This window comes from Coturnix japonica, chromosome 19, assembly GCF_001577835.2.
Source record: "Coturnix japonica isolate 7356 chromosome 19, Coturnix japonica 2.1, whole genome shotgun sequence".
In the NCBI taxonomy this organism is placed as follows: domain Eukaryota; kingdom Metazoa; phylum Chordata; class Aves; order Galliformes; family Phasianidae; genus Coturnix; species Coturnix japonica.
The window spans coordinates 4,504,965-4,520,987 of NC_029534.1; the positions used below are offsets into that span (position 1 = coordinate 4,504,965).

The 16,023-nt window shown below is 46.7% G+C and overlaps 1 protein-coding gene across 2 annotated transcripts; it reads right to left on the reverse strand.

Moving 5' to 3' along the window:
* Positions 1–3,929: 3,929 nt before the first annotated feature.
* Positions 3,930–15,901, reverse strand: UNC119 (unc-119 lipid binding chaperone). Of its 2 annotated transcripts, none has more exons than XM_015880948.2 (5): positions 15,728–15,901; positions 10,386–10,499; positions 9,457–9,559; positions 8,829–9,001; positions 3,930–8,386 (listed from the first exon to the last, which is right to left on the reverse strand). In XM_015880948.2, exons 1-5 carry the CDS (start codon positions 15,843–15,845, stop codon positions 8,274–8,276), a joined length of 621 nt encoding a protein of 206 aa, XP_015736434.1. In that variant the 5' UTR covers positions 15,846–15,901; the 3' UTR covers positions 3,930–8,273. The 2 variants fall into 2 exon arrangements, with proteins under 2 accessions (XP_015736434.1, XP_015736435.1); XM_015880949.2 differs by lacking the exon at positions 15,728–15,901 and adding an exon at positions 10,595–10,890.
* Positions 15,902–16,023: the final 122 nt, after the last annotated feature.

The following is a 16,023-nucleotide window of genomic DNA, read 5'->3' on the forward strand; positions in this document are numbered from 1 at the left end:
ACATCCACTGGGGTCTTGGCTGGTGTTGAATCAGCCCTCACTTTGGTATAACATACTGTTCCTAATGTGAATTAATACCTAAGTACACTCTCTTGGATGACACCTCCATTCATGCCCTGTGGAAACATGGAAGAAACTGAGCAGGTTAAACTTTCATAGAATCATTAAGGTTAGAAAAGAGCTCCCAGATCATCAAGGCCAACCCATCAAACCCACTGGAGTAAGAGTAGGTCACTTACACTCAGGTTCAAATCTGCACCCTCAGCTATGCCTACCAGCCTAAACTTAAACCAAAATCAGATTAGGGGCAGGCAGATAGAGAAGACTTAGGAAGAATACGTGTGACGTAACCTCATAATCTCTCATCATGAAGGCCACACTTGAGCTCCTTTTGCTCTGCATTCTTACACCACCAACAATGCCCCCAACATTTCTACTTGGCAGAGGGGGTGATGTCGCAAAACTGCTTCAGAACATACCAGAAGGGCATTAAGAAATTCCATCACTTATAAAACACAGCAGAACTGTAATAAAGTATATGTGATTAAAGCCATCCTGGAGACTGGCACATGAAAAAGCCATTAACAATGACAGTATTGCTACGGACAATACCAAGATGAGCTACAGCAACTCGAAAGTCATAAATATTATATATTTATAAATATATATACATATATATATTCTACATTAAAGACTTATTTAAGTGGAAAGCAATTCATATATTCTGAGATCTCCATTGAACAGACTGTGGTACTCTTTCTATATATGCAACCAAACACATGATCACAACCAAAGGGGAGGAAAAAAAAGAGAGAAATCCAAGCTTCATAATACACTCTATATTTTCCATGGCAATAAGTCTTTGAAGATGTAAAGCACAGAAAGGGAAATTAACACCCTGACGTGTTTTTCTTGTATTTTAGCTCATCTTTCTTGCCATACTGTACCAACGAGGCTCATCCTCCCTTTGTAATTTATTCTAATCACTTTATTTTTTTTTCCAATGCATTCTATATGTGAGATGCACAGAAATTAGAAGCCATTATGTAATTTTTCTTGTATTAAGAAAAAAAGAATAATGCATTAAAAAAGACTGTAAGTTATTATCTCATATAAACAGCCCAGAGGTTTGCCCCCCTCTCTCCCTTTAGGCTCTTCTATAGAGAGTTTCATTGTCTTGCTTCAGTGCAGCATTACTGATTATGACACGCACATAAAGAAACCAAACACTGACGTATGGGAATATGAAGAAAGAGTGATGTGATTAATTACAATTCCAGAACAAAAGTAAAACCCTAAGCCATAGCATGCAATAAGAATTGTGCACACACTGCAAACCTCTGCGAGATACATTTGCATTAAAGGCCATTTTAAGTAGCAGCACCAACACAGGAGGAAAAGAATGAAGTTTTCCCGGTCCAAGGTTAATGATGTTTGCTTAATCAGCCTGAATCAAAAGCATTATGCAAACAAGCGAGAAAAACAATCTTAATTACCATAAAAATATCTTATTATGAAACAGAAGTGTTCACTCTTGCCCTCTCCGACACACGATTAGGAAAACATTTGCACTCTGAAGTTCAGGCATTATTGGCTTAACTTGGTGTGTTTCATTTCAACATCAGAAGGTTCAAAGAATAGAAATGAGATCTGAACTCTGTTTTCAGGCTCTTCTTCCTCGACGTGAGCTCAGATTTACTGCTGCCGGACCTGTGAGCGAAGCAGGCTGCATGCTATGCATTCCCCTGCTCCTGTTGTCATCACCTCTGAAGATTCCTTTCCTTTTCTATGCTGTTCTTTTCAGATACGTTGGCTTAATCTCTCAAAGCCTTGGCACACCGCCGAGCCACTTAGAAACCTGATTAATGAGTATTATGGGACAGAGAAAGCACTACGTAGGACATCAGTGCTGCTTCGTGTCTCTGCTGTGGGGATGCAGAACTAAAGGCATGGGGGGTGGGGATGGACCTGGGGACCTGAGAGCTCTTTTCCAACCTTAACCATCCTGCAGCTCCACGTCCTCAAGAGCCAGAATTCCTTTCCCAGGGCTGAGCTCACGCTGACCTTGCTGCAAATCATTTCCCCACAGAGATAGCACGACACAAGGCCAGCAAACAGCAGTGAAAACCCTGGTTGTTAAGGCTACCAGTTCAACCAGCCAACTAACAGAGCACCAAAACATCCCTCCGCTCAGGGGTCTATTTCTGACCCAAAGATGGGAGTAAAATAACACTGGGGCTTTTTATTACCCACAAAAACAACCAGGCTTGGCTGTCGTTAGGTGCATTACTCAGGTTTCTTAATCACCAGGAAAGCAATTATGTCAAGGGAGGTGCAGTACACACAGGAGGGAGGGGGACGGTGACTGACGGCCTCACCTCACAGCCAGGCATATGGGGGCCATAAATGGCAGCTGCTGGTCATCGAGCTTCACTTGAGGGGGACCTGAAGAGAAAAGGGATGTTGGGTAGAAACCACCCCAGCATCGTGCAGGCAAAGCTGCTGTGCCGGTAAAGGCACATTGAAGGAAATAGTCCAGGCTCTGCAGTGGGTGGGATGAGTAATGAGCTATAAACAAGGCAGGTGTGGCCCTGCAGTATTTCCTATGCTTTGCTTTCCTCCCCAGAAAGCACCACGGAGGCGGCAGCCTGCAGGGTTTGTGCCGTGTATTGTAGGCAAAAGGGCTTGGAAGGGCCGTTGTAGGAACAGGTGATGAGAAGTAAGAGTTTTTCAATCGAAGTAATTCTTTTAAAGCATTGGGAAAGGGGGTTTGACCTGCCTGGATAAGCAAAGAATTTAAGATCTCATTCATAAACTACTGAAGAATTTAACTTCAACCACATGAAGGAGCCCAGCGTGTTTGTGCCTGTTGGAGGCACCGGGTTAAAGCGATCACTTGGGGCGTTCACCTTTAGCTCCATAACTACAGAATGTCAGAGGAAGAAAAAAGGGAAAAGAAAGCACTAATTCTCAATCTGGAACCGTTGCCTGACGCATTAAAGCTGAACTATGAAGGTGATACAATATCCTGTTTGCTGTTCCCCCTCTTCTAATTCATTCTTCATTCAGCAGAAGGAAAACCAAACAAGGTATTAATGACCATAAAATAAATAGCCTTATGTATTTAATGTATTGCAGCTTCCCTGCCTGCTTTTATTTCTTGCTACACGTTACTTTCATATGTCAGCTTCATTAAATCACAGGGAGATGGATGCCCTCGAATAATGATAGAACTACAGCACAGTATGAGCATCCACAGTGTGCCAAGGAGCGGATATTATAAGAAACACAAACCTGAGTGGCAACCAACATCTCCACTCTAAGTCAAACTTGGAGTGCATCCCCACCACCGCTGAGCAATAACCCCACTACCAACCTGTGCTCGGGTCACCTCACTGCAGGGTTCAATGCAGGTACGGTCACACAGCTCCACAAAATGAAGAAGGAACAACCTCCACCTGCTCCGCTTCACTTCAGACGTTTTTCCTTTGGTCGCTGTAGCAGAGACACGAATCACAATGTCACACCAGCTCCTAAAGTCAGTTCTCCATAGAGCAGCTGGCAGAGCCTTCCAAAACACAACCAGCTGCAAAAACAGCCACCTGCAGAAGTTTTGTTAGCATGCTCGGAGAATAATTCACTTTAATTATGCCCCGAAAGATTCTCACCCATCAGAAGGCCGAACCCCATTTCAAATGCTTTAATTAATTGCCCTCCTTACGTAGCTGCAAGCAACAGAAGAGCTTTTACACATGCATTGTCAACACCTGAAAGTGAAGGTGGTTACGTCCGCTGGTGCAAAAATGGCATATAAAACACTGAGGGAAAGCAATGAAAATTTACTTTCCATGTACTAATACAGAGAGCTACCATTAAATAACACACACTATAAAAGATACAGCATTAAAGAACGGATGAGCACCTCCATCTCTAAGGTCAATAATTTATTTCATTTTTATTTTATTTTTACACATTGCAACGTTACAGGAGAAGAAACACTTGCTAAGGAGAGTGACACGTTGAACCATTTTCCCCTCGGTCACGGAAGAAGTTAAAGCATATTGCCTAATGCACATTGATGTCTAATTGCCAATATTCATTTAAGCAAGTGTGCGTCCCTGCCCCGTCCTTGCGTAGGTTAGATTTAAGTTCTCCTACAGGAAGACTGAATCGTAGCATCAATCTTTGTTCTCCCCCTTTATCCACCTGCAGGCAAGTCAAGCAGATGGAAACCAAAGCCACAACAGTGGAATCGGTGCCAACGTTCCCTTTGCTTCCAACCGGTTCCTCACTGCCCCAGAAGGTACAAATAATTATAAACTGGATAAAAACACTCCTAACGTTTTCTCGGTGGCGCATTAACTAGAATCCTACTCTCCTCCCACAAAAAAATATATAGATTATATTTGTTTTTATATATATAAATACATTTTAATACAGACAAACCTGACTCTATGCAAAAGGAAAAGAAGTCAGTGTCACATTCAAACCTCAGCATAGTAATGGGGCGCAAGCAGGCAGCACAGTGGGCATCAACACAGTGATTGTAGGGAGGCAGTTACTACAGAACAGATGCTGACACACAATTCCACCCTGGGTCGGGCTGTGCTGTGATATCCAACATAAGTGAGCATCACGCTCTTCAGATACAGTGCTGTGCTTAGAAAACGATATGAACAGTCAATTAGATTTCCTACAAGGAAACGTTTGTATAAATGATGCTCCGTATTAATCACATTAATGCTGGGTGTAGAGAATAGGGCTGCTGGCATCATCGTGGGATGGATGGAAGGGACCTCAAGGACCATCCACATCCAGTGCTCTTCCCACTCCAAAACTCCAGAGAACAAGCATTTACATTCATAACACCACCACAACTTTGGGCTCCAATCAGCAGCAATTAACATTTTTCCCCCTCCCTCCTTCTTTGTCCCCCCCAAAGATAACTCTTACCATGCAAACCCATCTCATTACAACACATACAGTTCTGATGGCTTCTTCATTCTTTGGCCATCAGAAAGTTTCCAAAACTGAAAAGACTTTCTGCATTAAGAACAGAATAAATCCACATCAGGGGGAGCAAATTCATAAATGCCATGATATAAAGGGCATCTTCAGCATATATGTATATATATGGTAATAATTTAGGCTTTGCTCAATGACAGGAGAACAAAACTCTTGAAATTCAACCCATTCTTGGTGTGTTCTTGAAAATAAATCATTCTGAAGTTTGCGGATTATTGTACTGTGGATTATTGGACCACGCAGCCAACCACAAACATTTTACCAATTGCTCTTCCTTGCAAACTCTGAACTTTAAATGAATCTCAAACAAAATAAGTAAGTTTCAGTTATAACTTCTCTATTCTTTTTTAAAAAGGACTCTATTAGCACCTGCTTCCTTATCGGAGATTCATTCACTATCAGCGCACATCCAGTCAACATCACGTGGTGGGAGACGACAAGTCCAATCTTGGTTGGATTTTGATGCGGCTTTCTTTATCTTCCATTCAGAAAGCCAGAGCTCAATTTTCCTCCTGGTCAATAAGATCCATGACTGTAAATAGCATGAGTGGAGACTCTAAATAAATACAAACAAGTTTCCATGTGAAAGAGCCACAACGATAATCATGGAAGTGGGAAACACAAAAGTACCTCCATTGCACAGGAAAGTCTTCTTGTTTCCATTGGCTTAGGAATAGGAATTTGTTTGTCCTCTTGTGTTCAGCCATACAATGTGGGACGCCGGGAAGCCCATTCAACAAAACCATAGGGAACTACTGGGAAAAAGGTAACTTTATGTTCTTTTCTCATAGGGACCTATGGAGCTGATTACAGCATTATTGTTATTAAATTACTTTTGGTTTTGAACTCCTAAGACTTAAAAGGAGGTAGCATTAAAAGGGACCAGAAGATGACTATCTCAGTTCAGCAAACAGCAGTTTGCACATCAGTCACGTACAGAGAGGATGCTTAGTTGGATAACCCAAGACTGATGAGAGGCTGCACCAAAGTATGGGAGTATACAGAGACGACAGAGCTGTTTGAAAGGTAAGACTGGCAATTCTGGCCAAGCACCATTACTAGAAGTTATTATTATGAACAGCAGGAAAGTGCTGAGAGATAGGAATAATTAAAACAAATAAGCAACGCCTACAACAGTGTAGGGCGCTACTTACAGACACTCTTCTACCTTCAGTTTGCTCATTCAGGAGTTGAAACAAAATTATTCAATGCTCCAAGTTGCACAATGTCATTGAATGTAAAGATGAAGAAAAGGTGGGAAGGACACAGACTTTTGGAACTATTCTCAGCTTCAGTCATTGCTTCGCTATTAAACTTGCTGATCCGTAGCTCAAAGTGTAATACAAATAACGAGGAAACTCTTTGCAACCCTCAAACAGCCGTAGGCAAAATGTTGAGTTTTATACACTACCGACAAAAAACAGCAATAAACACAAGTCTCGTCGTGATAAGAATTACTGACTGATAGCAGCTGTGTCAGAACAGTTGTTTCTACATGCTTCCTTAACCATCAGCCTTAAAAGAAAAACAAGCTGTAAGCTAAACTCATTGTATTTTCTTTATAAAATGGAATCCTTGAGGTGGTGGAGTCCCCATCCATGGAGGTGTTGGAGAGCCATGGGGATGTGGCACTGAGGGATGTGGTCAGTGGGCATGGTGGGGGTGGGTTGGGGTTGGACTTGGGGATCTGAGAGCTCTTTTCCAACCAGAACAATTCTGTGATGCTACGAAACGCTCATGCACCTGACAGCGACCTCGACCCAATAACAGCACATGGCCTCCCTGCTCTTACACTACATCTGGAACTGTTCATAGTTCACCTGTTTGACTTCAGAGTTCACCTGTTTGACTTCAGCTGTGACCAAAAAGAGGTTCACCACGACTGGGAATGGTATTTTATATTAAAAAAAAATCAGTACAATTACACGTATCTGAGGCTAACATGTAACATTCCACTTCAACTCACAGGAACAGACATGGAGACATCAAATATTTATAGGAATATCTACAGACTGCAACTGCCTTTTCTTCCTTTTATAGGTATCACTGATCTTTAGAGTAAGGGTTTCATGACAACAGGCTATTGGGCAAAAATGAAGCTTCGACCCTACACAACCTTCTCAGGTTTGGTTTTGCATGCACTATTCTATTGACATTGCTACTTCATTGCACTAATATCTTCCTAAGAAGTGCATCCTGAGAAACTTGCGCAAGGTTGTTCTTCAGCTTCTTACAGATAGGGCTTAAAGCCTGACATTATTAGAGTTGCTGTTTCACCTGTATTCATACCCAGTGCAAAACAAAGGGAAAATAACATAACATACTTCAAATCCAGATACAAATGAGAGATTGGACATTCCACACTTTCTGACTGCCTTGGACAAATTAGTGTTGCTCTAACGAGCATTGCTGGAGCCCTTGTCTCAGCATTGAGCATAGAGTAAAGAAAATAGACACGTGTGACATATAGCACGGACAAGCCAAACGGTAGCTATGTAGAAGTGTTAAATAACACTAAAATCCTTTCTTATTTTGTAAGCCAGACTATTCTGGATTCAGTTTGCAGAAACTTAAATTAATGGAGGATGTTTAGAGGGTTTGTAGACACCCAGCCCTATGTTCTTCCATCTGAAATGCAGGACAGTACCTGATGAAACCAGTGGTCTTCCCTGCGTGTTTCATAGCTTCCAAGATTTAGGAAGAAACATTCTATAGAAGGAGGAAAACAAAGGGATGAGATGCTGATTTAGAGCAATAATCCAAAAGATGAAACTTGATTTTGTAAGGTTTTCAGCTGGATGTACAGGTTAAAACTGGCCATGCTTTTGAAGCATTCACAAGAGCCAACTCTGTATTTGCATCCATCCGACTCACATGGTTTCTCAAACTGCATTCTCTGAAACCATCTCGTCCTAAAGGATACGTGAGGGCAAGCAGACAAATCTGCAGACTTAGGGCAGAATCCCACAGGTCCCACAAGGCCACGTTCAAAGCAGACACCTGAAGAACATAGGGAAGTGGTATCCAAAGTTCACGTAGCATCGTAGAACCGCTCAGAGCTCCAATGATCTGGGTCTGCTCTGAAGCTCAAAGAGATGAGGCTGGCCAGTTTGGTCATGAAACTCCTACTGTGGCAGAGTACTTGCTTTGTGGATCCATGTCCAGCTGATGCTGTGGGCAACTGAAGTGAAGGTGTTGGTGTCCCTGATGACTTCAGTTGGAGCCCAGGTTGGCTGTCCATCCCGCTCTCAAGGTCCTCCACTGTATGAATAATCTGCCTTGTTGTGCATCACCAGCTTGTTATCTACGAAGTAGAAACTGTCCGACTGTGTCTCGTATGGATGGAGGATCATCTCTCGAACTGCAGGGGAAAAGAAGAAATTAACTATGTTAAACAGAAACCCTGCTGAGACAACAGACTGCAATGGCTTTCTTGAAGACTTTGTTTGAAGGCTCTTTTAAGGAACTCATAATCCAAATATGTTAAGGCCGTTGTGGTAGCAATGGTAATGGGACGGTTGGACTAGATGATCTTGTAGGACCTTTCCAACCTTGTGAATCTCTGATTCTATATAGCACCATACAACATCTAAAGGCTCTACCTATCCCCAAAACACTTCAAAAGAAACCTCTCTGTGTGACAATAAGCAAGCAGCATTCTGGCCTTCCCATAGGCTGTAGTATGAGGACAAGGTTACTGACATAAAAGATGAGGGGTTGTAAAGAACACAAGGTTGCACAGATTTTTCATACTGATGCCAGAACTAAGTCACACGAGATAACATCACAGTAATCGAACTCACTGAGATCCTCCGAGAGCTGTGGGAACTCATAGATGTGCTCACATGTGTTCTTACTGCTGGGGATACAGAACCCAAATTCAAAATCAAAGCTCTTCAGCAGCTGATCACGGAAGTAATGCCTCTCAATCATGCGGAAGTTATTGATGGGTTTGTCCCCTACTGTGAATTCCACCCTGGGAAGGAAGAATGAGAGAGAAATGAGCTTTCTGCTTAAGTAGGGGTTTCGAGCATCCCTATGTCAATCACTAGAAGTTGCTTATTGCACTGGATTGCTATTCAAGTTGATTTAATTCTTCTGATGGGTATTCTTCTCCAAAGAGCAGTGCTGCATTGGCACAGCTGCACAGGGAGGTAGGAGGTCACCATCACAGGTGCTGTGGGGACACTGAGGGTCAGTGGGTACAGTGAGGTGAGGATCTGAAAGCTCTTTTCCAACCTGAATGATTCTGTGATTCTATATAAGCTAAAGGGATGGAAGAAAGCAAGCCATCCAAAGACACTGGGAGATCCCCATCACAACAAATGGTCTCTGTTAAAATCAAATCCCAACTTCCCGGTAGGATCAACAAACAAGAGCCACTTCTTACACATCCCAGTAGGAAAAGCAGCACGAGGAGCAGTTACTTACGTGGCCCCCACCTGGCGCAGCCGAAGGAAAGCTGGGGTGAACTGGTAGCGCACAAAGCGCCCCGCGTTGGGGTCAATGTCCTTCTTGTCATTGTGTTCCCGTTCTGCAAAAGCACAAAGACTGCACTGGGACAACACTCCTTCCTTACAACCCCACTGTGGAAACCGGTGGTCTGTTCCTCATTGGGTGGTTTATTCCCCTGCCTCAGTGGCAAAGCTGTGCTCTCTCTTTCTGTACCCTGGGCCATTCGCATTGAGTTGGCAGAGATGGAAATTGGTTCCCCTGAATGAGAAAGAACTAAAGGTCCTTCTGGCAGGACACTGAGCACACAAAGAGCCCTCTGTCAAGAGCCTGCATGAGCATGGCTGTGTATTTTAACTAAGAAAACACACTTTATGAGCAAGAAAGATTCACAGGTGAACGTTTGAGGCTCTGCCACCAAACTAAAGGACACACAGAATAGTATGAACTACCTGTTAGACAGGATCCATAGGATACTTAAAGTTTGTATGCAGTAGGTTCCAAAGCATGATGTTAAGCAGGGAGATTCCTTGCCATAAGGACACAGGGGATTCTGCATTGGCTCAAGAAATAAGGGCTATTAAATACAAGGACATCATCTGCACAGTCATACATGAGCTGATGGGCTCCAGCTGATGAGCAGCCAACACATGCTGACCTCCTTCTCCTTCGCTTCTATTTACAACATCCATCTGTCCTTTCTCATCACAGATAGAGGTCATAATACAGGAGCAATTAATTCTGCCCACTGTATTGGTACAAAGGAATACCTGAATGGTGTGAATCCAGCCCTCCTGCAGCTGAAAGTTTCTCCTGTTTAGGGGACATACTGAGTAAAAAGGCTGGGAAAAGGCAAAAGGAAGCAGCTGTTAACATCAGTTTGCTCCCAGTAATGTGTGCACACCCACCTGACGCTGCTGGCTTGGTGATTTCAAACAACACCGTGCCCGATTCCATGTCCCGGATTTTAAACCTGGTGAAGTCTATCTTGTAAACGTTTTCCTCTGGAGTGCATAGGTAATCTGCAGAAGAAAGCACACTGATATGAAGGCTTTGTGTCTACAAAGGCAGACCCAGCATCGCGTGCTCACGCTGCCCAGCACTCAGAGGTCATCACCTCTTCCCAACTTTGTGCCAGTTGCTCCTGGATCCGTTTCTCCTTCAGGGCACTGATTGCAGTCAGCACCTGTGCCAAATCCTTGCCTTCTCATGGTAAGAGGCTTTGCCTCTTTAAAAAACTGCCCTCTGGCAGAATGTGAGCACTAAGCAGCTTTAAGGGCACTAAGCCGACTGCGCTGACTGGAGCAGGATCCCCCTCCCCGCTCCATCTCCAGACAAAGCACATCCTACCAACATTCATCCCATGCAAGGATTCATCCCTCAGCACTGAAAATGGCCTCAAAGCCTTTCCCTGTGCTGGGAAACAAGGAGCCCAGGGCACCTTCCCCAGAGCACAAAGGCAAGTCTGGAGCTGCGTCTGTCTGCAAGTTAATTATTAAGTGTTTTCCTTCTGCAGAATTCCTGCCCATCCAGCACCATGGCAACAGCTTTATCCCCCTCCTTGGCAGCACTGTTGCTACAGAAACAGTGTCCATGAGTCATCCACAGGAAAGGAGAACAAATCAGAGCCACCGGAAGGGAGAAAACCCCAAGCAGAATCCCCCACCGGGCTCCTGCCCATCAATGCCTGCACCCCCTGCATTAGCTTATCCAATAGAAAGTATTCAAAAACCCTTTCTTCATTTTGATCAGTGCACCCGTATCTCATCAGGTGGCATCTGGGGAATGAATTGTGGAATCGTTCCGGTTGGAAATGAGCTCTCAGACCTCCAAAGTCCAAGCCCAGCCCACCCCACTGTGCCCACTGACCACAGCCCTCAGTGCCACATCCCTGTGGTTCTCCAGCACCCAGGGAGCCACAAGGCTGCTCAAAGCCCCACTAGGAGAAGTGGAGCATCAAAAGAATGGGAGTTTTTGGTTCTTGCTTGCTTCCAAAGCAGGCAGCATTATTTCCCTGTTGGGAACCCAATAATTACAGTGTCACCCTCACTTGATGCACCACTGATGAACAAGTGATGAAGGAATGGACACAGAAACACCTCAGGAAACCCAACATATCGCCTTTTAGTCTGAAATACCCACGGTAAATACTACAAAAACAAACCACAAACAGGGACCCTTTCCTCCTAAAGCAGAGTTGGCTGCTATATCCCACTATATATTGCTATATCCCAAACCCAAAGTTATTCACATTTATGACTATCTCAGAAGAAATAGAACAAGAGCAGATGGCCTTAAGTTGCAATAGGAGGTGGTCAGGTCAGATATTATGAACAATGCACTCACCAAAGAGCAGCGATGCATTGACACAGTGGGCAAGGTGGGGTCTGTATCATTCCCAATGATCTGCAAATACCTGTCCTTACCAAGCAGGTTATTTAGTGTCTGAATTTGGGTGTTATTCCCAAGGGCAAGAAGGAATTCAAGATCTGCTGATGAAAAGGAATGTAAATGGTGAGGATGCTGTACAAGAGGCAGATGCAGCCACAGTGGCTTGCAGTAGGATCGCCTCTCCCCATCACAATGACAAGAATTTAGGGAATGAGAAGACTGCAGCCACCATCCGAACCTATTTCTTAACATGCATTAGCCAACAAGGTCAGCGGCTATTTTCAAGAGCTCTCCCAAGATGTAAGCCAGGTATAAAGCAGAGACGACTGCAGAGGAATTGTTGGGAGCTGGAGATTAGGAGATTATCAGATTGAAGAGACTCAGAAGGAAGCGAGCAAAAATAGCAGCAGCCCAGCCAAGACTCGGAGCAGTGACGCAGGACAGAGTGCAGGACCTCGAGGGGAAGGCAGGGCACGTTTCCATTAAAGAAAGAACTCAACCACCTCCCTGCCCTCTGCCTCACCAGCTCAAATCCCACAGCTTTCCATTCCCTTTTGCCATCCCTGGTGGGGACAGCCCAAACCTTGGGCTTTGGCAGAAGGATAAACCCACTCAGCTGAGCCCTGGTGTGATGCATACACCATGTGTGCCCCCCTGGAGATCTCGCAGCCCATCTTGCAGAGTGAGAGTGCTAACAAAGCCCTTCCTCAGCACAGCACTTCAAGCTGGGAGCCGTCAGCAAGCCTTGAAAAGGTTCATAGCAGCGTCTGTCGTGCTGCTGAGGGAAGAAGTCACGGTGACAGCAGCTTGACACAGCTCTGCAGTATGGCTCTGCTGCAGGAAATCTGCCTATCAAAACACTTCCACACATCACAGCCCCAGACAGGGATTCATTAACACCCCCCCGCATCGACACCCTCAGCTAATCACAGCTCCTGATGTAACGAGTGGTCTCGGTTAAATGGGGAAGGAAGGGAAAGTCGTGGCTTCAGGAGGAGCTCTGCAGACTGATCTGCACGCATTGGCTTCATGCTAACACAGCTCAGCTGTAATGCAACGCACCCACCAGGTGCCTGCCCTGACCACCGGGCCCCTCTGCCAGGCAGGGTAAAGCTGCTGCCTCTGAGGGATCCTAAATGACAGCTCACGGAAGAGATTACTTTCAGAAATGATTAAGCACGCCTTCCTTATTTTTAGGCTTTGTTTTGTAAGTGTTTCCAAGTATGTCATCAATCATTTATCCAACCTCTCGGTTTGCTGGCATCAAAAGGAGCCCTTAGGATGAAACCTAGAATAGTAAAACTTAAGATAAGCCTTATCCCAGCAGCACAGGCAAACCGTGCAGGTGCCCAGTGCTGTGCTCTCAACCTGAAGCTTGCCCTTGGTTATGCATCAGTTGGACAACTGGCATCGTCACGTGGCAATAGGGGACGGCACTGCAAATGCTGTTATGCCATCCTCCTGCTGACCACCCATGGCTCCCATCCCAAAGCCAGACAAAGAAATCAAAGCTGTGCTGGAATTAACCTCGCCTGCAGGCAACGTGGGAGCAGCACAGCGTGACCTAGCAAACATTCAGCCTGGTCGAAGGTATCGGGGACAGTGCTCGGCTCCTCTCCCTGCCCCACAAGGCAGGACGTCGGCAGATGCACACCCCAATAATTGCAGACACACCGCTCTGATCCTCCTGCTGCTGCAGTAATTAATTGCAATTTGAACTGAGCTCTGCCCTGCTCCCTTTGCTAATCCCCAGTTAATCGCGTCACAAGGTTTTCCTCTTTTTGTAACCACAGTTGGATGAGCAAGTAACAAATCCTGCTAATTGCAAAGGAAACGGGCCTTTTGCTTTACACCTAAACCCAGCCCTACAAAAGACCCACATGCACCAGGGCAGCACCCCTGGGTCCATCAGGTTTGACCTTAGCATCATGTAGGATGTGACACTGGAAGGACACGGCACAGATACGCAGCACTGCTTGCACGCTCCCCCTTTAAGCTTATTAAAAAGACATCAGGAGGAGAGCCATGAGCAGTAGAATGGGTTCAATAGTGAGAGCTGCTGCGGTATTGGCCTCGAAGTTTGGATAAAAATGAGTTATCTGGAACTGGGAGGGATGTTTGTGGCACTGCTGCAATTCCCAACCATCAGCTCCTGTGTCAGCTTCACGTGGGCTGGAGCACCTGGATCTGGGCATCAAAACAGGGGTCAGAGGGATACAAAGGGCTGTGGTCATAAGTTGGGATGACTTGGTGGTACAGGCACTAAGGTTTGCAATGGGAAGAGTTCATTCAAGTAGTTTTAAGAGGAGAGCTTTACTAAGAAGGGAAAAGTGGAAGAGTGGGAGAAGTTTTAACCCCGTGTCTCTCCATCCAACAACCTCTGATGGTCCTTTTAGTGCATCCCAACACATATCACCACTGTAACACCCTATAAAAGCCATACATGACCATGATACCACAAAGTCCTTGCCAGCTCCTCTTATTCTCCTGATGTTAAAAGGAGGAATTACGTGCTGATCTTTCTCATGGTCCAAGGAGCATTGCATTCCCCATGCCCTCTACCCCATATATCCTCCCTCCAAATTCCAGCCAGGCAAAGGCTCCACCCCAGACACTGCCCTAACTACGGGCACCAAGGCTGCATGCTGTACACACCAAGCTGCGAGGAGAAAGAATGAGGAAGGAGTTGTATCTGGGCTTCCATACAAACCTACAGGGACCTATACACCAGAGATAGGATGGCACACAGGTCCCTTTGGATCACAACTTCACACCTCCACCGTAAGCTTGAGCAGAAGCAGAGTAAGACACTGCCTGAGTGCAAGAAGAGGCAGGAGAGCAGCTCTGCTGCCCATGGGGCGATCAGCTCAGCCTTCCTGCACACAAGAGCAAATAGCAGCAACAAGGCCAGGATGCCCAGAGTTGAATCCACATGAGGTCTGCGTGCCCCATGAGCAAGGGCAGGGGGTGGCCACGTGCCTGCAGCCCCCCAAAGAGGGCACAGCTGCATGCAGGGCCACGTGGGCTCCCAAGAAGCAAAGCACTGAGCGCAGCCATCGCTGGGACTCACCATCCAACTGCTGCTCTTCCAAGCGCGCTGGCAGCACGCTCCAGTGCCTGCTGCTCTGATTGCTGGGCCTGGGCAGTGAGTCACAGCCCAGCATCTCAGCAGGGAAACAGAGACACAACAGACCCCCCAGACCAGCACTATCTGCAGGGCTTCCTCCCCTCCTTCCTTTCACCCATCCCTGTGCTGCTCAGCCCCCAATACCCACAACCGCATCCCTTCTTTCTGGGGCTTCTCATGGCACAGCCCTGCCTGCAGCATCGCTCCTGCTCCAAGCACAGCCACCCATCATTGCCCCCTCCTCCCCTGCAGAGACACAACACACACGGGGGTATAGAAAGGCTCTTTGGGGGGTGGATAGGAGGACACTACCACAGCCAGGTTGGCCTGGAGCATGTGCCATCTCCCAGCCCAGCACGCTGCAATCCCAGCAGAGCACAACAGCCCCTCCAGCCCCACAGGATGCTCTCAAGACCGCAGCAATACTATAGGGGTGGAAAAGGGGAAACCTATTGGGAAGGCTGCAGGATGGTTACAACACTCCTCCCATTGGATCTGTGACCCCATCCCGAACCCCTCCATCCCTCTCTTCCCCCCGCAGCTGTGGGGTTCAGCCTGGCCCACCCATAGGACGGGCACAATGAGCAGCATCCCACGTCCAGCCCGGCTTGCAGTGGGGGTCCCACTCCGCAATGGAAGCACCCCCTCCCCAAGCTGGGTGTCCCATCCCACCCAAATTGCCGCCCCATCCCTCACCCGACATCACCGCGGTGCCCCCCCCCGGCCCCGTACCGCTGGTGACCCGCTGCAGCCCCAGCACGTCGTCGGGCCCGATAAGCGCTTTCCGTCCCAGCTCCTCCTCGGTCCGCGCTGCCGCCCCCCCGGCCCCGCCGCTCTTCTTCACCTTCATGGCCCCTCCGCCTCCTCCTCCTCCTCCTCTACCTCCGCTATGAGCGGCCCCGCTCAGCGCTGCCGGCCCCGCCGCACCGGGAGGGGCAGCGCCGCCCCCTGCACGGCCCGCCCCCCGCACGGTACAGCCCAGCGCCGCCGGCAGCACCGCCCGGCATCGCTCCCAAAGCCCCTCATCG

Excerpts from the sequence above, each read along its gene's own strand:
- UNC119 (XM_015880948.2), bottom strand. The coding sequence starts at position 15,845 with ATGAAGGTGAAGAAGAGCGGCGGGGCCGGGGGGGCGGCAGCGCGGACC. Across the intron at positions 9,560-10,385 it reads CACCAAGCCAGCAGCGTCAG|AACGGGAACACAATGACAAG; the intron begins GTGGGTGTGCAC and ends GTGCTTTTGCAG. Across the intron at positions 9,002-9,456 it reads CTGCGCCAGGTGGGGGCCAC|GGTGGAATTCACAGTAGGGG; the intron begins GTAAGTAACTGC and ends CTTCCTTCCCAG.